The sequence below is a fragment of the Cajanus cajan genome, chromosome 2 (assembly GCF_000230855.2).
Source record: "Cajanus cajan strain Asha chromosome 2, NIPB_CcT2T_4, whole genome shotgun sequence".
In the NCBI taxonomy this organism is placed as follows: Eukaryota; Viridiplantae; Streptophyta; class Magnoliopsida; order Fabales; family Fabaceae; genus Cajanus; species Cajanus cajan.
Window position 1 is genome coordinate 74,632,436 of NC_138518.1, and position 21,715 is coordinate 74,654,150.

The following is a 21,715-nucleotide window of genomic DNA, read 5'->3' on the forward strand; positions in this document are numbered from 1 at the left end:
ATCAGTGCAATGCAATGAGTTAAGTAGTGAATAAAATTATTAATTAAATTTAAACTTAATTAAAATATAGTTAATTTTAAATTAATTTAAATAGTTTGATTACTTGTAAAAAAATATAATTTGGTTAAATAAAAAAAATTAATAATTAATTATTTAAGTGAGACTATGTAAAAAGATATATATAATCACTTCGAAATTATTATAACAATGAGTTAGAGAAAATATACAAATATTGTAATAAAGATGCGTTTTTAGTATAATTTCATATAAAAAAAGTATTTTTTCACATGTAATATTTATTATAACTATAACTATATATATATATATGTATATATATATATATAATATATATATATATATGGGGAATGCTAATATATTTTTACTTATTTTTAGTGGAAGTATATTAGCAATCTACACCAAAATTTTAGGACAAAAAAATCACTCATTTTTTTTGATTTGGTTAATTCGTACAAAGGATATTATAATAATTTAATTTAATTTTAAATAAAAATAAAATATTTTTTCTCTCTTATTAAATGAAAATAAATGCATTGGAGAATGAAATTAATAAGAAAGAGAAAATCTTTTATTTTCATTTAAAATTAAATTAAATTATTATAATATCTTTTGTACAAATTAACCAAATAAAAAAAATGAATAGTTTTTTTATCCTAAAATTTTGATGTAAGTTGCTAACATACTCCCACTAAAAAATAGGTGAGAGTATATTAGCATTCCCATATATATATATATATATATATATATATATATATATATATATATATATATATATATATATATATATATATTTATTTATTTATTTATTAATATAGGAAATAAAATTTTTAATTAATTATCTAGAAAAAAATATAATCACTTCGAAATTATTATAACAATGAATTAGAGAAAAATATACAAACTGTAATAAAAATGCTTTTTTTATTGTAATTCAAATGTTAGTATAATTTCATGTAAAAAGTATTTTTTTTACATGTAATATTTATCTATAACTATATATATATATATATATATATATTAATATAGGAAATAAAATTTTAATTAATTATCTAGAAAAAAGAATCTTTAATAAATATTTTAAAAAAAAAGGTAATAAATAAAAGAGCAATTTTCCTGAAAACATTTACCCAAAGTATAAAGATAATTAAGAAATTATGATATATATGATGTAAAAAAGGAGTGATGATATATAGACATCTTTGTAATCTTGGTATTTTTTTTGCATTAGCACCTATTATTTATTTTTATCTCTCTTATCACATTAATGTATATATTAATTTGGGTTTAATTTATTTTTTTTCTAATTTTCTTTTTACCTTTACGTTTTATTCTTATTTTCATTTTATATTTTTTAGTTTAATAATTTATTTGTTTTCATGGTAATACTCATTCAATTGTAAGTATAATAAAAATATATTTTTATATAGTTATATATATTAAAAGAAAACTATCATATATCTCATAAATCTAATTTCAAAATTGTGCTTATCCATAAATAAGCACCATGAAAATAACAAAGTAAAAGAAGTGTAAGATAAATAAGTGTAATTTTTACTTAACAAATATTTATAATTAACATTTATAACAGTATTAACACTAACTGATATCCACTATTTTATAATTAAGTTAATTTTTGGTACATTATCTATTTACTATGTTTATGAATTATATAATTAGTAAATTATGATATTTAAAAAAAATACACGAATTTTAAAATAAATATATATTCACTATGTTATATTTGTAACGACCCGGCTGACCACTACACTCACAACCACAGCACACCTGGAAACCGGAAACACTAGAGAGAATAGAACGAGTATATAAATATAGAATCTAGAATATAAATATATACATATGTCCCAATCCGACTAGAGTTAGGGTGTACAATACAAAAATACATCCAAAGCCACTATACTAAGTAGCTGAAACAAACAAAACATCAACAAGAGTCAGCTCCGCCTGCCAGCTACAGACTCACCACTAGTCACCACCTATCCCTGCTCTGCTCCCATACATAGTATGATCATCGCAGTCCAAACCACATGGAAAACAACAAATGGTAAGCTAGTATAAAAAAACAGCATATATAGGAAGATTTAAGTAATATGAACAACTACAACTATCAACACTTCATCAACATACATCCCGTCAATTTTTACAGCATATTCATCAATAAGCATACAATGTGTCGTCACGCATATCAACTCGGAGATCTCCTACAACAACTCAGTCTTTCGGCCTACATCAACTCAGCCTTGCGGCCTACAACAACTCAGCCTTGTGACCTACAACAACTCATATCAACATACATCACAACACAACTTTACAGCTCAACATATCAGCTTACAACAATATACAACTGATGCAACTCAACATATCAACTTACAACAATATACAACTGATATAACTCAACATCAACAAGCAGCGTTAACCACAAGTCATCACATTATAATCAAAAACTTCTACTTAAACTCAACATAAACAACCTTTAACATCCATTAGTGAAATCATATCTTCGCGCCCGGCGCACTCGTGGTTGCGCCCAGCGCAGTGCAACCAAAGAGCACCCGGGGCCAGCGCGCCCAGCGCAAGCATGCCCGCGCCCGGCAGGACCCAGCCAAAGAGCCCAAGGCTCACTCGCGCTTGGTGCAATACCAATTGCGCCCAGCGCATGCCAAGCAGAGACTCCATGGAGTCTCACGCGCCGAGCGTGCCCAAACCCACGCCCAGCGTGGGGAAGGTAGAGACATACCAAGGTCTCGCGCCCAGCACAATTTAAATTGCGTCCAGCGCCCACAAGACAGACACTCCCAAGGAGTCTCACGCCCAGCGCGACAAGGATCGCGCTCAGCGCCACACCAGAAGTACAAAAACAAGTCACAACTGACATCGCGCCCAGCGCGGTTCAACCCTCGCCCGGCGTGGGCCATCCAGAGGCTAACATCTCCAAGCACGCCCGGCGCACACATCTTTGCGCCCGGCGACTTGCCTAAATGTTGTCCTCAGGTGGCCACGCGCCCGGTGCGAAGAACTGCACCCAGCGCGAGTTCAGCAACAAACCTCATACTTTCGAAAACTCTTCAAAAATCTGCAAAATAATCAGAAAATTTCACATGCAATCGGTTCAAATTACCACATTTTCATCTAAGATTCCAAAAATACTACCTTTTTACACATGCAACAACAAAATAAGAAAATCCCCAAATTTCTCTCATAACCCCAACAACCCCAAAAAACTCCATTTCAGCAATCTCAACCAGGAATCAACTATTATGAGCCACCAACTGAGTTCCTTGACTCATTTCAACCAAACATGACCAAACATGCATCAAGAAATCTAACTTCCCTTACCTCGGGCAAAAGATCCGGGCTTCGGGATAAGGAAGACGAAGAAGATGATTAGAGAAGGGCTTGAACGAAATGAGAAAGGAGGAAGTAGAGATCTGCAACACACCAGCTAACAATCAACTACTCAGCACAACCACCTTGTACAACCAAAGAAAGATCAAAGGGAAAGAGTGAGAAAGAAATGGGAGAGAAAAAAAAATGAGTGAGTGAGGGCTGAAGTGGGAGAAAAAGAAGGGACTAGGGTCTCACAATATTATAAAATTATAACTATCACATTAAATAATGTGGTAATTATATTATATTATAAGTTATTGATCAATTAAGATAAATAAATTATCGCATATTTACATAAATATAGAAAAAAACAATAATTAAAATAATGCATATTAAGAAAAACTAAAAACTATCATGTTTTAATAAATATGAACGAACGTCTATGTTATTTTTGAACAAATTTAAACATATGTACGTCATCTATATTTTTTAAATGGAAATAAAGACAAAGATGTTGTATATTAAAAGTATTATTTTATTTTTAATAAAATTGAAATTATATGTCAATTTTAGTTGAAACAACTTTTTTAATTAATACTTATCATAAATTTAATAATTTTAAATATAAATAAATGGAGGTGCGAGTATAAATATGTAAATAGTCAATAAAGAAAATCATAGAATTAAAGTCGTTACTCACATAAATATGTAAATATAAGACAAATATGATTTTTTTTTAAAGATGATTATAAGACGTGTACTATAATATCAGCATATTGCCCACTTAATACCCGTGGTCAACATCATTTTGTATAATATATATATCCTAAGAAATCCTCACATGAAGTGGTTTGTTTACAAGTTGTTCAATTAGATATATTTTAGAAGAAAAAAAATACTTCGAATATATATAATTTATCTTAAAGGAACGGAAACTCACATCAAGAGCAACATATATAGAAGAGTTCATGAATAATTAGTTGCTCAAGCACAGTCATTTTGTCATTCAAACGAGAATACATTCAAACGAGAATAACTACGTAACAAGAATTGGGGCGAAATATTAGTTTTCGTTAAACACCCTTAGAAATGCAACTTTGATAATTTTTAGCACACACTTATGGCATTATACTTTGTAAAATTTATATATTAATTACAATAAATCATTCATTACTTTTTGCACATCAATGCTCAGTTTATGTAACGTATTATAATACGATACAAAATATATGTAGAATTTTTTGTTCTAATTTTTCTTTCTCATTTATTGCATAAATGTGTTTTTTTACCATTAATTTAAGCATTAAGAAAATAAAAATATTTCTAGGATTGGGTGAGAGGCTTATGGGAGAAAAAAAATGTAAATGTAACTTAAAAATTCAAACAACAAACAATTGTCTAATTCTCATATGATTATTGTCCGTAACAACTCCCAATTTAGGGTTGATATATAGTAGATACAAGTAAAAAATATGAAAATAACAAAGTATAGTATCCAAGAAACAAAAATGCTCCAAGCATGATTTATAGATGTAGGTCTAGAGACCTTGATCAACGAGGTAATCTCCCAACCTCTCAACAACCATGTTGCATTGTCCAGGAGTCACAGGTTCATCATACAGACCAAAAACTAAAGCTTGACCAGTTTTCTTTATAGTGATGCCTCCAGACCCCTACAAAAAAAAAAGTAAAGAAGTTAATTCCCTTAAACTTTAAAAATAAGTGAAACTAAAGCATATAAGATTATACTCATCAAAATCAAGTATAAAAAACCTTTGGTTGATGTGTAGCACAGAAGAAAAAAAACATATTAAGTTTTATATACATGGAAGTTCAAATATCTATAAAATTTACAATCATTATAATGTTCTTAAAAACTTATTAAAAAAAATTACAAATTCTATAACAAGTGTAAGATGACATGACATGGTACCTTTTTTACTCGAATGACAGCTCCCGGCTCTCCTTGGATGACCATGTATTTGGTTCCCCCAAGGTGCAAACCTGTAGGTGCAAGATGACCTGGTTCATCGAAATCTTTCATTATATCAGAGATCTCTTGAGATTTTATCTACAGAAGAAGTTACATATTAGAACGTTATCACATGTTAAAAAAAAAAAAAGTAGTAATAATGTTATATATAACATGTCAGATTAAATGATAGGAGAAGGAAATAAAAGGTAGTTTTATAGTAGGTATAAAAGAAGAATAAAAAAGAATGGTACTAGTAGATCTATGCATTGATCTTGATATAGAATGAGAAAACCGAACAAATGAAACGTGATTAAGTACCTGAGGAAAAGGAGTGCTTTGAGCCCAAACGGAGCCATCATGGCCAATGATGGCAGCAGCAGTGAGGTGGTGTCCTGTGCCATCAATATCACACATCAAGTGTTCATCAACGTAAGTTTGCCACGACATTTTGTTTTGCGTTTCTTCTTGTGCTGCTTGTATTATATTGTGTTGTGTTTGTGTTTGTCAACTTCAAATTTAGTTTTAAATAAGGGTTGGATCATGGGTGAAGGGTGATGCTCGTTCCACCATCACTTTACCTCCATTCAATTCTTGCCACCCATTCACCGTCCCCTTCATTTTAGGACCCAACTTTCTCTATTTTCCTATTATTATTCCCTTTTATCCATAAATAGATTTAGAAATGGTTAATTCATCAATGCAATCAATTATTGTTATTATTTTTATATTATCTCTAATAAAAAAATCATTCAAAGCAAATCAATTTACACAAATAATTTAATGAAATAAGTATAAAAAAAATAATTATGTTATCACACAAAACAAATATAATGATATATGGATATAAATATATTACTTCAAATTAGATCCTTTAAAGTTTTTTTTTTTGTAATGCACTCCTTAGTTGCGACATTTATTTGATTATGTTATGTTTGGATTCTTTACATCAAGTATTTTTTTATGAAAAATATTTATGACAAGTAAAGTATATATGTAAAAAAAATACTCAAATAATATTAAATGTTAAGTATTTTTAAATATTGTATTTTTTATGTTTTGATATATATATATATATATATTATATTTATTTATTTATATGAGCAGAGATCCTTTTACTCTAAGAGTAAGTCTACCTAGACTTACTCCGTTCAATAACTCATGTTCTACATCAGATTTCAATCATCCAACCGTTCAATTTAAAGTTCTTAATACATATATCAAATCTGTAAATTTTTAGAAAATTTGAAAATTATTTGATACTTCATTTCATTAATTCAGATTGACGGATAATCATTAAAATTATTTTATACATTGATTCGAATTAATGAAACGAAGTATTGAATGATTTTCAAATTTTCTAAAAATTTGCAAATTTGATCTATGCATTAAGATCTTTAAATTGAACGGTTGAATCATTGAAATTTGATATAAAACATGAGTTATTGAACGGAGTAAGTCTAGGTAGACTTTACTCTTGGAGTAAAAGGATCTATTCTCTATTTATATATATATATATATATATATATATATATATATATATATATATATATATATATATATATATATATATATATAAAGGATCTTAAATCTCAAAAGTAAAATAAACTAACACATGTATGTCTTGTCCACAAGTCTGTTGTCATGGCATGTAAGAGGAGTTTTGATGTTGGTGGCCATGTGTTTCTCTCCTCCTATGCATGGTCGAATGCTCCTTGGTGATTAATGGCAATAGTTATGGGAGAATTAAAAAAAAAAGGAAGAAAATTATAATTAGTTATAATATAAAGATTCTAAAATAATAATTTACAACTCACTCTAAAGCAAAAATAAGAAACTATAACAAAATTTTATATTAGTTGCAAAGCAACCAACATAAATAAATATGTTAACTTTTTTTAAAAATAACGTAAACTTTTTTATTTATGTTAGTTGTAAAGCAATCAACATAAATAAATATGTGAATTTTTTTTTAAATAATGTAAACTTTTTATGTCGGTTAAGTTTTAACTAACATAAAAAATATTTTTTATATCTATTTTTTATCCATCCTAGAATAATAATTTAGAGGTGGTCCACCCTAAAATTCATCACCATTAGCTAGACCAGTTGTTGCAAGGCAAAATTTCACTTGAAAGAGATAAACACGTTAGTACAATCATCTTATGAGTTGGGTATGAATTACCAAGAGTCATCATGTCATGATCATGGATGTCTAAATGGCTTGAACTCAATGAATTGACTAAATTAATTCCATATAAAAAATGTGTTAGGCTAATGAAATTCAAGGTTGATATGATTTTACGCACACCTAACTCAATTAAAAATTTTGTTAGTTTAATGTACTCTGTTCTATGGTGGATTAAGGTAACTTACTAGCTTAAACTTTAAAAAAGAAAAATAAATTATGTATATCATAAGGCATCTTTATCTTTTAATTTAATTAATGAGAATTGCACATTTTTGTTTTTCTTAGTTAGGTGAAGATATTTAAAGATTAAAAAAAATGCAATTCTTATCTATGTTAGACTTTTACAAAATGGTATAATTTATTTTCAAACACCACATCATTTATCAAAGAGATTTACTTCATTTGGTTGAACATGATGCATGAGTGTTGTAAATATCTTTATATTCATATTTGATTTTCATAGAAAAAAAAAACTCTATATTATTTATGTTAATTGTTACTTTTATGTGTTATTTTTATGGATAATTATCTAATTTAATGTGGGGGTAAGATTGAGTTCAATTGACGTTGTAAATAAAAAAAGACAATCGAAGTTAATAGTAATTAAAAAACCGTTCAAATAATATTATTTTGAATAATGATTGTGATACATTCTAAAATTTAATGTGATGAAAGGTAATGTTGATTATGACATGATGTGATTTTATTTTTTTATTTATCTCTTAATTTTTTTATTATATGATGAATTCTTATGTTATTTTTTAATATTGTTTATATTAAGCTCGTATGTCTTTATTATCAAGTTGTAACTTATAAATATACTCTCAATTGAATAATTTATATTTAATGTATTAATGTAAAAGTATGACAATGTTAGCATTAGTTGTATTAAAAAACTAATTATTTTACACATTAAAAATTATTATTATATCATTTTTATATTAATATAACACTCCTCAGATTTGACGTTTGAGCAATTACACCTTACAACACTTTATGTGGTAATACTTCACTACCTTTTTATTAGTCAAAATTTTTTACTGGTCAGAACCTTCCTTGATAGTCCTTCTTGAGATATTTGGTTGTCTTTAAGATCAATGATTGTGTCCACAAAAACAACATAATTTTTTTTTACCATGTTTTATCCACATTGTCACGCATTTTAAAAATCTTCTTAAAAGGTCACTCATTTCTAAATAAATTAAAGTCAAACATGTTTAACTGTGAAATTATTAAGTGATGATCTACCAAAAAGTAAATGCATCTTGTTAGTATATATAATAAAGTTAATTTCTTAAAGTTATTAATAACTGCACAGTCTCACACTTGTAAAAGAAATTTGATCATCCCAATGTGTTCGAGCTATTACAAGCTCACAAACTTCTGCTTGGTTCATCCTCGAACCACAACATATTGGGAGAGAGGACTTAGTTTGATATCATTTATAACATCCCTTAAATTTGACATCTCAATAGCTACACTATAGACACTTTACACACTAACACCTCACTCAATTTTCTCGTTGATTAGAACCCTTCATTGGTCTGAACCTCCTGTAAGTAGCTTTTTCTGAGATACTAGGTCGCTTTCACTATTGATAATTGTCTCCACAAATCAAAACAAAATTTTTTAACATATTTTGTCCTCAGTTGCATGTTTTTTAGAAAATTTTTCAAAAGATTACTAATCTTTAAATTCCTCCAAATCAAAAAGACTTAATTATGAAATTCTTAAGTAAGAGATTATTGAAAAATAGATATATTTTATTGGTACAAGTAATACAAATTATTTTCTTTAAATCATCCTCAACTACATGGTCTCACACCTATAAATTTCTTTCATTTCGATGTGTCTAAAATATTACAATCAAGCTCCTGTTTTTATAAAAGATTCGAGTAAAATGGAAGAGAATATGTAATGAAACTCACATGTTTTTTTATACCCCTAATATAAGATTAGAAGATAAGTTAGTTTTTTTTTTAATACTTTCCCCCCTCCTATTAAAATCAATTTATCAATATACAAAATACAATTGTTTAATTTAATTGATAATATCAGTTTTGATTTTTTTATTTAATTAAATATAAACCAATTAAAAATTTTATTTATCTTCTACTTCTGTCTTCCAATTTTTACTTTTTTTTATTACATTTCTAGTTAGACCTCTTCTTTCCTTTTCTCTCTATTACTTTCCTTCTTTTTTTTTTTTACCAAAAACAACATCTCAACCAGAAAATATAACGGTCAGAATCATGAACTAGCTCTAATTAACAGAACTAGTCCATCCAGTCAACAAAAAGGTTAATTGAGCATGTTACTCTTGCAATTAAATCTCATATATTCAGTTCATACATTGGGCTGACTGCCTTCTACCCTGTCATCGTATAAAACATTTTTTTCTAAAGAAAATTATTTATAAATTATAAAATTTAGATTTAAACTAATATTATGCTCAGTATAACTATTTTATATTAATTTAAATTGTTTTTAACTTGAATTGTAAAACATTTTTAATTTTAATGATTCAAATGACCCAATGATGTAGTCACAAGCCACCAGGGCCAGAATCCAATTTTCTTTTTATCAAATTAAAAGTAGACTCATCACCTTCTTTCCTTTTTTTTTAAAAAAAAAAAGAAATTCTAAAAAAATTTTAATCTTTTTATTATTATTTATTTATACACCTCCAAAGTTCAAGCACTTTATCCTTTCTTTTCAACACACTCCATTTCCTCTCTTTTTTCCATTTTCACATACATTTCTTCATTTTTCTTCCACTTCCACCTATTTGAACAAGTAATTTTAATTCTTCCAATTTTCACATTACTCTTTTCTTTCCTCCCCTCTTTCAATTTTCACACGCACCTAGACCATAAAACTAGTGCGTGATAATTTGTAAACATGTATAGCTTCCTCGACCTTGTCGAAAGTACCGAATCAAACACATCTTTTCTTTAAACACTTATTGCCCTTTTACATTTTCAGAAACTTCAACATTAAATTAAATGCTTTAAAAAATACTTTCCAAAACATTAATTTTTATATTATGAAAAATACTATATGAAATAATAAAATTAGTATTCCGAAAAATACACATTTTCTACATGTTTTCAAAAAGTACTTTTGGAATACTAGATTTATTATTTTAATTTTTTTTTGAAATTATATAAAATAACTGAAATATTTTTTGAAATAGTAAAATTAATATTCCAAAAAATACTTTTCAAAAATATATTTTTTAATATAATTCCAAAAAGTTTTCTGAAACAATAAATTTAGGATCCTAAAAAGTATTCTCTAAAATTATGTAAAAAAACATAATTTCAAAAAATACTTTCTGAAACATTAATTTTACTATTTCATAATATTAAAATTAATGTTATCCAAAAAGTATCTTCCAAAACACTAGATTTAATGTGTTTTTATGAAGTGTAAAATGGGAAGAAATACTCTAAAAATATGGACGTCCAGCTCAACATCTTAAAAGTCACACACACTTACAATGTTATTGCACATCAATTCTAAGTCCCAAGTAGGTGTGAAAATTGAAAGAGGAAAGAGAAAATAACAATACAAATACCAAAAGGAGAGGAGGAAGAGAATAATGTAAGAACTAAAAAAATTAAACTTATCTACTAAGATAAGTGGAAAGTGCAGAAAAGGAAAAGAAATACATGTAAAAACTGAACAATGAAAGCATGTTAAATTAAATGTTGAAAGTGTAAAATCAAAAAACAAAATAATTATAAAAAAAATTAAAGATATCATGAGCCTTAGAAGTATCAAACGGGTTATGGCCCTTAATCACAGAAAGTGACTCACCGAAAACATTCATGGTCCAATTTGAATAAAAACAAGTAGCATCAAAATTAATTCATAATCACTGCAGAGGCAAATATGATTTTTTTTTAAAGAATAATTTGAAATTTCTATTAAATTTAAACAAATGCAAAGCGCAAGTAACAGAAACCCCGTCACAATTGAATATGTGGCCACGTGCTATCTGATCAAATTTTCCTTTATTTTCTTACACAGGAGCACGATTGACTCTGGGAACGAGTATTAGAATTGGAAGCGAAAATTACGGAACTAGCTTTCATACTGAATACAAAAGTGTACATATCTTGAAAGTGATTTAGGATGAACAATCGACAATTAATTCATAAACCTGTACTAACTCTTACATGTAAAAGCTCCGCAGAGAATTCATTGAAAATTATAAGGCTGCCCTCGACAGAAAGTTTGATTTTCAATGATGTTTAGCTCCCATTCTAAAATTCCCAACTGATGTTTAGCTCACTTGTCAGTGGTGTCATGTCAAAAACCAATAAGAGATGATGAAATAATTGATCAGGTAAATCCAATACCTTTATTGAATCTAATCACCAAGCCGATAGGATCTTCCCCTGAAAGCAACTCCCGAGGCCGTGCCCCTCTCTTGCTGAGGGTTATTAGCAGGCTGCCCACGGCTAACTGGTTGCACTCCAATTCTCCACCTTGCAACCAATTTATGTCTAAAAAATAACTGTTAAGAACGCAACAAGCTTTTGGCCAAATTTCGTGTTATATGGAGTTAGAAAATCATTGACTAAAGAATAAGAACATGGTTGTAGGTCCTGCCCCTACAATGCTGCAAAGAGAATATGAGGAACAACTATGGGTGTTTTTCGATTGAAGAGCTTGGAGAGGAAGGGTAGTTTTTATTGGTCGGGGGTGGATAGGGTTTCTTATGTTGGGTTCAGCTTCACAAGAAAATAAATAAATAAAGCTTCACGACAGTTCAAAATAAAGAATTTTAAAAAGACAACAGCATATGCACAACACCTTAAGCAACAGAAATTGAAAAGGATACACCCACATTGGAGTCTTCAAAATGTTCTTTCCACCTGCTAGTGGATGCAACACTGTCAAGAAGTAGTACAGATGTCCTGCGATGATACCTAAGAGATCAGGTATAAGAGGCGAGCCAAAAATGACATCCAAGGCAAGCATCGCCCATGGAAGATAGAAGGCCTGGAAAAAAATACAGGTCCTATCAGACATTGAAAGATATAACTCAGTTCTTGTAGCAGATGCATAAGAACAAGGCTAACTTTCAGGGAAATGAAACATACCTTCAGTGCAACAAGTCCATATATGTTGATTTGAGCATTCGGAAATTCTCTACTCCAGACATAAAGGAGCATAAAAACAAGTGGTACTGCTAAAAATGGGGACCAAAAAATGGGGATAGCTGACAAAACCTATAGTTGACGAAATAACATTACAAAGAAAGAAACTGATGTTAGGACACTAAGTTAAAAATGCAAGTATGAAACTACAGAGAAAGCAACAAGGAGAGGGAAAATGAAGTTGGTGCAATTTTAACAACAATTAAACACATGATCTTTTGATCAGAACTTTGTCTCACGAAAATTAACCTCTCCTCAAATATTTTTCTAAAGTTCCCAAATGCTTCTCTCCACTAAACCAAGTTGTTTGGCAAAAAAAACATTCAAGCCTTCACTGACACTTTCTATCCTAGCTAACAAGCATTTATCTTCCCCAGTCTCCTACAGAGTACAGATTCTCCAACTATCAGTCACCTCATGTCAAATTGGTAAACTAATTACCATCATTTACTTACCATTGACCATTTCTGACAATCAATCACAGTCATCAAAATCATAGTTTATTTAGTCATCCTCATAGCCATCATTATCAGTTAACCACTGATCTGAAATTTCTCCCACTCAATTTGCATAAATCAATCGCTAAAAAGAAATCAAGCACAACTTTATCACTAAATATTTTCTGTGATCCTATGCTAGTATTCTTAAAGATGCATGGAGCATAACTTTCACGGACAGAATAGCCAAATGAAGAAGACAGATAAAAAAAAATAAATAAATAAAATCAGATCACTCAAATTAGCTATCTTCTTCTTTATCCAAAGAAAGAAAGAAAATTTGTCATCTTGTCCAGTACAATAAACGAGAACCATTATAATAGATGCTACAAATAAAGATGCCACCATTTTGAAGGAAAAATGTCACATAAATAATTACAAGATGAAAATATATGCAGATGATCACACATACCAATAGAGTAAAGGCACCAAATATCATCATCCACAAGAAATCAGCAGTTCGTCGGTCAAATGGTCCCTTCTCAAGTTGGACACCGTACCTTACTCTGTAAGTTATAAGAATAAGAAATTAAGAATTAATTCAGATGAAGTAAAAGATACCTCATAAAATTATATAAACTGCTTATTTAATAGAAAGCTCGTCGCATACATTATTTTTTTCAATTACTTACATCATTAAGAGACGAATCCCAAAATTGATAGAGAATGGTCCAAGGAAAAATAAGTTTGTGAACAGCCTCCAAACCTACAGATGATGAAAAGTTACAAAAGATTTACTAAAGAGTTCAACTGGAAAAGATAGCATTAAGATTATTACACAAGGTTGCCAACAGCAAGTTAAGCTTCAGGAAAATAAAAAATTTCAGCAGTAAAACTCTAATTGACTACTTATTAGCCAAAAAGTCTCCCCAAACAATCTGCAACCTGTCGGTTGCAAAAGGATTAAACTCTTGCTAATTAATGGAACAGTGAGTGCCCTGTATCCATAGTGTCTCATCTCTTTCTCCAAATGTATCAGAAAATGCAGCCAAAAGTATCAAGGGGATACTATTGATTCGATAGAAATTTTCTAGAACAGTCGATAAAGAAGTAGAGAGCATCACTATAAACCCCAAACAACCATTTGATACACCTGAAGCAATTATATATAACAAAATATGGATTGCTGACCTCAAAAGCACCTGTATATGCAGCACATGATATGATATGCAAACAATCACGAAAGTATAGAATAATCTGGTCAGCAATTGGAGGGTAGTCTTTTGGCTGCAAATCTGGTTATGTTACAAATAGTTGGGAGAAAAACAAAGTAAACCACTATATGACATTTCTTTTAATTTGGTTGATAACAAAAACAAAATAGATCCTCAATCTGCCATATATATGAAAATTCTCCACATCAAAGACGCGCGTAGGCATGTCAAAAGGGAAGCTTCAAAATGAACACAATACTTTGCAAAAGCCTCGACAGCATATTCCTCTTTCACTGATACTGATACCAATGATATCATGCGATTCTCACCTGAAAACCGTAGAAAACTCGTTCGTACAATAGTGCAATGTGAAATGGATGATATAATCCAAGTTGGTAAGCTGCGGTAGCCAACAGGCAAACGGTGCCATAAGCCTTGGTTATAGGCGGAAGAGAGTGGTAAAACCTGAAAGCATGCAAAGTTTAAAGCATTAAACACAGAGATTGAAAAAATTACAAAACTCGCCAAGAAATTTCTTATACATAATCCAAGCAGGTTAATGAAAGCAAACTTGTAATAACATGATTAAACTAATTACTTCCGTCACTGCTAATGCTGGAAAACTCGCAAATTAGGTTTACGAAGGGAGAACAGATTCATACTAAACCATCTTCATCGACTTAAAATAACGAAATAGCTTAAAATCGGTTATAATTCGACAGGCAAAAATCGATAGGTCAAATTAATAATAATAAAAGAGATTCATCAACATTATAGTTATTTGGCCAATGATTAAAAGAAATAGTGAAGGATGAAGATAATTACTCAGCGGGAGAAGACATTGCTTATTGAGGAAGATAATGAAAACAAAACCTGATTCCACAGTTCAGAACTCAGAATTTCAGATCTTCGTTGTGAAATCGTTTCCCTCAGACCCAGAAGCTTCTGTGCACCCTCCTCGCACGTGCCCGCCGAAGGCCCAATTTCACGTGGGCCGTTTTAAGGCCTCCATCTGGCAGGGATGTTGGGCCATCACATTCTAGTTAGTTCTAAAGTAGGCTGAGGTTCGACTCAAGAATTATTTTTTCATTACACGAAAATTACTCACCTATAATCATTTCACTCAAGAAATCATAGGACATAGAAATAAAATGTTCACAAAAGCCAAACAACTAAGTGAACTAACCTAGGGATTCTCTTCGCTTGGCAGCCAAATGTCTTGTCGAAAATCATTCTAGTTCCTTAACTTATGCTTAAAAAATTATTCATTGCTCTATCATGAGTCATGACTGAAAATAAATACCTGTAATGTTTTTTTTCTTCAAATTTATAATATAAAAAATAAGGATTATTAATTTAAAATGTAATGTAATAATAATTTTTTTTTAAAAAATATCCATTATATTTTATAAAATAAAGTAACCATTAGTTACTCAAAATAATACGTCAATTTTAAACAATTATACTTATAGATATCTATAACTATTAATAAAAAGAATATATTTTAAAATAATTACTTTGGCCTCTATTTTTTTTTAAACTTTTCTGTCTATTTGGTTATATAAAAAATCTTTATAAATAAGAGATAAGATGAAAATAATAATAATATATATATATATAATGTAACCCACTATATAACTCCTCTAGTTATAATATAAAACTTTTATATATTCAACAAATAATTTTACAAATACTTTATTTATTTCTTTATAACATTAACAATATTTTAAATCTTATAAAAATCCCACATCTTGTCAAATATTTATTAAATTATTATTTACTTTTTAACAATATGTAATATTTTAAAATTAAAATTAAAATACTGCTCGATTAAATAAAATAAAAATAGATTTATATTGTTGATCGAGTTCAAATATAGTTACTGTATAAACGGCCTTAAAACACTCCATCTCATTTGCCTTAATCTCAACCTGACTTGTTAATTTTTACTATTTCTATAACTTTATCCGAATTAGCAAAAAGAAAAAAACTAACGAGATAATTATAACTGTTCCGGCCACGGGACGAACTAGGGTTTCCTCTAGGTCAAGCCGCGAAGCCAGAGCATTCAAAAGTGTAATCTGCCTTCTCAACTCTAGGGTTTTGGGTTTTATGGTATGTCGTTCATGGGCCACTTGGGCCCCGAGGATCAAGAGATTTCCTTAACCGTTAATATTTGGAGAATATCTTGTCATTAAAGATGGGATCTTATCCCTGATATCGGAACAGTATCTATGTGGGAGAGTTAGACCGGATTTTGGCCGAGTTACCCCTGCAGAGCAGACAGGTCGGATTATGACCGAGTAGAGATCAGTCGGATTTTTACCTAGACGGTACACTAGTCGGATTTTTACCTAGACGGTACACTTAGTCGGATTTTTACCTAGATGGTACACTAGCCTTCCAGCCCTGAGCCTGAAAGGCGAAAGGGCTTAGGCAACCACTCCTACGAATCGTATCGGAAATAGGCGAGACGGTACACTTGCCTTCCAGTCCTGAGCCTGAAAGGCGAAAGGGCTTAGGCAACCACTCCTACGAATCGTATCGGAAATAGGCGAGACGGTACATTATATCCGATATAATGTTTTGGGAAGCTTTCGTCGGCATGAAGCTTCAAATAGAGTAGTTGGTTAACTATCCGACTCAGTCACTTGGGTCATTGAAATACCGAGTTGAAATTCACCAAAATCCAGTCGACTAATTTCCGACTATAAATGATGAGAAAATTTGTTTGTTACAATGAAATTTGACAATCCGATTGCCGAAATTCCGATTAAACTTGGAAGTTTTTTGACTAGTTTATCATGGGATTTAATGACATGATCGGCAAAATTCCGACTGCACTAAAAGGAGGACAATTTTTCTAAAGTTAAAATGAGATAAACACGTGAAAAATAATCGCCTACATGTCGATTGAAACATTCATGCGAAACTTTTTTCAAGAAGCGAGCTTGATCATGTAATTGGTGATTTTGACTTTTAGTCAAAATGTGCGTGGAAGGTTTTCTAAGTAATCATGAAAAAGTCAACATAAAATGAGACTGAAGGGTATAATCGGCCGAATTCCGACTAAAGATGTGAAACTTTTTCTAACTGAAAGTGTAATCGGCAATATTCCGACTAAAGAAAAAAGAAATATGATTATTTTAATTTGAACGTGACGTTTGAAGAGGTCTCGCCTAGAATCCGATCAAGAAAAAAGAATATGATTATTCTAAGTTCAAAGTGACATTTGGATCATGTCTCGCCCAAATTTCGAGTAAGAGAAAAAAATATATATATATATATATATTATTCTAAGTTCAGATTTGAAGGTTTTGAACCATGACGAATCGGCTAAATTCCAAATACCACCTCCATTTCCGATTACCATCTCCAAGAAACAAAAAGATTCCAAGTTAAAATTAAGAGGTTTTGAACCGTACGCAATCGGGCAAATTCCGATTATAATTTCTGAGAGACCCAACAAGGTTCTAAGTTAAAATTTGAAGGTTTTGAACAAGGTCTCGTCCTAATGCCGAGTAAGAAAGAATATGTGTAAAACTTTCTAAGTTAAAAGTCATGTTTGAATCAAGTGATCGGCTACTTGGCGATTCAAAACTTCGTGCTTAAAACTTTCTTCACAAAGGAAATTGACCAAGTGATCGGTCATACGCCAACTGAATACGATGAGTGAAAAAAATAAACTTTTTTAAGTTAAAGATGGAGTTGTCAAATCGAAGCTAGTCGCCCAAATTCCGTTTTCTGTCCAAAGACGTAAAGGTGGGAGTGTAAGCAATCGGCTAAATGCCGATTCGCCTAATTAAAAGTAATCGGCTCAGTGCCGAGTTGCACAATCGAAAGTAATCGGCTGGTTGCCGAGTCCTCAAGGATGTTTAGCAACATTGTCATCCAAAATCCGATCATATAATTGAAACGGTTGGATTTTGTTCACACCGTCAGATTTTTACCGATCAGTGACGAGTCTTTCGATTTTTTATACTCGCGCCGCCGGAATTCATCCGATCAATCACGAGTTCTATACTCGCCCAGTCGGAATCCAACCGGTCAATCACGAGTTCTTCGAGTTGCTTATACTCGCCCCGCCGGAATTCATCCGATCAATCACGAGTTCTATACTCGCCCAGTCGGAATCCAACCGGTCAATCACGAGTTCTTCGAGTTGCTTATACTCGCGCCGCCGGATTTCATCCGATCAATCACGAGTTCTATACTCGCCCAGTCGGAATCCAACCGGTCAATCACGAGTTCTTCGAGTTGCTTATACTCGCCCCGCCGGATTTCATCCGATCAATCACGAGTTCTATACTCGCCCAGTCGGAATCCAACCGGTCAATCACGAGTTCTTCGAGTTGCTTATACTCGCCCCGCCGGAATTCATCCGATCAATCACGAGTTCTATACTCGCCCAGTCGGAATCCAACCGGTCAATCACGAGTTCTTCGAGTTGCTTATACTCGCGCCGCCGGATTTCATCCGATCAATCACGAGTTCTTCGATGCCTCAAAAATGACACATGTTATAAGTCGTGAAAACAAAATAATTGAAATGACATTCATTAGGAATTGAATGGGTGGTGCCTCATTAAAAACCTTCTCAGCAAAAACCCCTCTCATTTTTACGGGGACAAAATACTGAGTTAGGAAAAGAGTGCACCTAGTACAAATGTTTATGGGACTAAGCCTTCCTCGTCTTCCTTACTTAGAGATACACCAATCTTGACGGCTTTCCCCTCGGCCAGGGTAACCTCCTTTATGTCCTCCGCTGGGGCTGGTCGGGTATCAAAGTGACTCACTCTCGGATCCAACTCAATTGACTGAACACCCTGATCAACCTGCGTCACATATAGGTGTCGCCTCGCCCTCAAACTGTCTTCGTAACATTTTCTCGCCACCTCTTGATCGACACAGACGACGCCCACCTTTCCGTTGGGCAAAGGATATTTCAGCTTTAAATGGGGCGTGGAGACGACCGCTCCCAACTTGTTTAGTGTCGGCCGACCGACTAGTATGCTGTAGGATGATTGAGCGTTCACTACCAGGTATCGGATAGTGACAGTCTTCATGTTGTCCCCCTGGCCGAACGTTGTCTCCAAGTCGGCGTATCCCCTGGCTATTACCTGATCACCTGCAAAACCGACCAACGTACCTGCATACGGCATGAGGCGATCAGTTGGAATCTTCATGCCGACGAAAGCTTCCCAAAACATTATATCCGCCGAACTGCCTTGGTCCACTAATACTCGTTTTACATTATACCCAATGACGATTACTGAGACGACTATGGGGTCGTCCTCGTGGGGAGATACCCCATCGAAGTCGGCGTCTGAGAACGTGATGGGTGGCCGAGAGGGCTTCACCCAATCCGAGACCGATAAAACTGACCGAGAGTATCTCTTCCGAGCTGCTGAAGTCGGTCCTCCTCCCGCAAATCCCCCTGCAATGGTGTTGAAGTCTCCATGGACAGCCCGCTGGTGAGCTTCCGTAGTTTTTTGCGGGGAATCTCTCGGTGGAGATCTCCCTTCACGCCTTCCTCTCCCGGTGTCTTCTCCTCCCGGCCTGCGTCGTTTGTCGGACGAGCCCTCATCCTGCTTTCCGGCAATAAACTTCTTCAAACGGCCCTCCTTGATAAGGCGTTCAATCTGCCTACCCAAAACAAAACAACTCTCGGTCGCGTGTCCGTGGGTTCGATGAAACTCGCACCACTCGGATTTGAGAGGTCCCAGCTGTCTGTCAGTCGGCGCGGGAAACTCGAAAAGTGATGCGCTGCTCACATCATGCAATACGTGACATCTGGGGACATTAAGTGCAGTAAATTTTTCTTCCTCACTATTACGTGTCAATTCGGCCCCCGACCTGGAGACATAATCAGCCTTCCTGTAGTTACCCTCTTTAGTATTGTAACGATCATGTCGCTTATTCCAATCCGACCGTGGCCGGAGATGCTTGTTACCTTCCTTGTTGTTATTTCCGCCCTCTCGGTTTTCTGCTGCTCTCTTGCTGATCTGCCCCGCCTCCGTCTTAATGTGACTCAGCGCAAAGGCTCGCACTTCCGACATTGTCTGACAACTTGCTCTTTCCAGCGCAATGTCGAAGGCTCCCGACCTCAATCCCTTTTGGAACGCGATAACAGCCATCTTCTCATCTAGAGACGCTATCCTCAAAGCAACCTCGTTGAATCTTTGCAGGAAGTCCTTCAACGACTCTTCCTGCTGCTGCTTGAGATCAAACAGGTCCGACGTGATCGGCGGCTTCTTTTTATTGGCGGCGAACTGTGCCATGAACAGCCTGCTGAACACGTCGAAATCAGTGATTGACCGATCAGGTAAGCCGCTAAACCAATCAAGTGCAGCCTTTTTGAGGGTGCCCATGAATAGCTTACAGCGGACCTCCATGCCTCCACCACATATCAGCATTTGAGCCTGGACATCTGTCAAGTGCTGGCTGGGATCCTGCGTTCCATCAAAAGCTTCGACCTGAGGAATCCGATGATCCCTGGGGATGATCTCAGCCTCTATGGCTTCCGAAAATGGTCGAAAGTCTCTAGGGACCTCCAGCATAACATCCTCCTCCACAGTCCTGGTACTAGCCGCTATTCTGGCCTGTATCTCATCCGCCCTCCTCCTAATCTCCTCATTCTCGCGTTGAATAGCTTCTTCTCTCTCCCTGGAACGCGCATTCTCCTCTCGTAGGCCATTGATCATGGCCATCATCTCTTCCATGGTAGGGGGTTGTGAATTGTTGTTGTTGCCGCCTCTCGCCATGATAGGGCGTAGGTTTTTGTGTTTCTTGGGGCGTAAGGAAAAGTTTCACCGTAGCCCCACGGTGGGCGCCAAAATGTTCCGGCCACGGGACGAACTAGGGTTTCCTCTAGGTCAAGCCGCGAAGCCAGAGCATTCAAAAGTGTAATCTGCCTTCTCAACTCTAGGGTTTTGGGTTTTATGGTATGTCGTTCATGGGCCACTTGGGCCCCGAGAATCAAGAGATTTCCTTAACCGTTAATATTTGGAGAATATTTTGTCATTAAAGATGGGATCTTATCCCTGATATCGGAACAGTATCTATGTGGGAGAGTTAGACCGGATTTTGGCCGAGTTACCCCTGCAGAGCAGACAGGTCGGATTATGACCGAGTAGAGATCAGTCGGATTTTTACCTAGACGGTACACTAGTCGGATTTTTACCTAGACGGTACACTTAGTCGGATTTTTACCTAGATGGTACAATAACACACGCCCATTTTCCCCTACCATAAAGAAACAAAGTCTTTATGGTGTTATGCACAAAGATGTAAGTTGTACCAATGTACTATAGGGTATAACCTAAGTTGTAGTCTCTTTAATAATACCAAGCTCAAATCTATAATTCT

The 21,715-nt window shown here is 33.3% G+C and overlaps 3 protein-coding genes across 6 annotated transcripts; all 3 read right to left on the reverse strand.

Annotated features, from left to right (window-relative positions):
* Positions 1-4,741: 4,741 nt before the first annotated feature.
* LOC109799586 (profilin-4) lies at positions 4,742-5,846 on the reverse strand. The gene is made up of 3 exons (XM_020360170.3): positions 5,657-5,846; positions 5,297-5,434; positions 4,742-5,036 (listed from the first exon to the last, which is right to left on the reverse strand). The coding sequence occupies exons 1-3, from the start codon at positions 5,783-5,785 to the stop codon at positions 4,902-4,904; spliced, it is 402 nt and encodes a 133-aa protein (XP_020215759.1). The 5' UTR covers positions 5,786-5,846; the 3' UTR covers positions 4,742-4,901.
* A 5,761-nt stretch (positions 5,847-11,607) lies between these two features.
* Positions 11,608-15,332, reverse strand: DER1 (DERLIN-1). Of its 4 annotated transcripts, none has more exons than XM_020360342.3 (8): positions 15,174-15,332; positions 14,678-14,813; positions 13,827-13,900; positions 13,607-13,700; positions 12,641-12,769; positions 12,379-12,539; positions 11,894-12,040; positions 11,608-11,797 (listed from the first exon to the last, which is right to left on the reverse strand). In XM_020360342.3, exons 1-7 carry the CDS (start codon positions 15,188-15,190, stop codon positions 11,905-11,907), a joined length of 747 nt encoding a protein of 248 aa, XP_020215931.1. In that variant the 5' UTR covers positions 15,191-15,332; the 3' UTR covers positions 11,608-11,797; positions 11,894-11,904. The 4 variants fall into 4 exon arrangements, with proteins under 4 accessions (XP_020215931.1, XP_020215930.1, XP_020215928.1 ...); XM_020360341.3 differs by having other exon boundaries at positions 11,608-11,810; XM_020360339.3 differs by having other exon boundaries at positions 11,608-12,040.
* Positions 15,333-19,017: 3,685 nt separating this feature from the next.
* LOC145955192 (uncharacterized) lies at positions 19,018-21,111 on the reverse strand. The gene has a single exon (XM_083069899.1). The coding sequence runs from the start codon at positions 21,109-21,111 to the stop codon at positions 19,018-19,020; it is 2,094 nt and encodes a 697-aa protein (XP_082926025.1).
* Positions 21,112-21,715: the final 604 nt, after the last annotated feature.

What these genes read in the sequence shown, in the direction of transcription:
- LOC109799586 (XM_020360170.3), bottom strand. Translation starts at nt 5,785, where the DNA reads ATGTCGTGGCAAACTTACGTTGATGAACACTTGATGTGTGATATTGAT. An exon ending in AAAGCACTCCTTTTCCTCAG is followed by an intron (nt 5,435 to 5,656) that starts GTACTTAATCAC and finishes CTTCTTCTGTAG; the next exon opens with ATAAAATCTCAAGAGATCTC. An exon ending in CTGTCATTCGAGTAAAAAAG is followed by an intron (nt 5,037 to 5,296) that starts GTACCATGTCAT and finishes TTTTTTTTGTAG; the next exon opens with GGGTCTGGAGGCATCACTAT.
- DER1 (XM_020360342.3), bottom strand. An exon ending in GAGTTTTCTACGGTTTTCAG is followed by an intron (nt 13,901 to 14,677) that starts GTGAGAATCGCA and finishes CATCATCTGTAG; the next exon opens with GTTTGGAGGCTGTTCACAAA. An exon ending in TTGGTGCCTTTACTCTATTG is followed by an intron (nt 12,770 to 13,606) that starts GTATGTGTGATC and finishes CGTCAACTATAG; the next exon opens with GTTTTGTCAGCTATCCCCAT.
- LOC145955192 (XM_083069899.1), bottom strand. Translation starts at nt 21,111, where the DNA reads ATGGCGAGAGGCGGCAACAACAACAATTCACAACCCCCTACCATGGAA.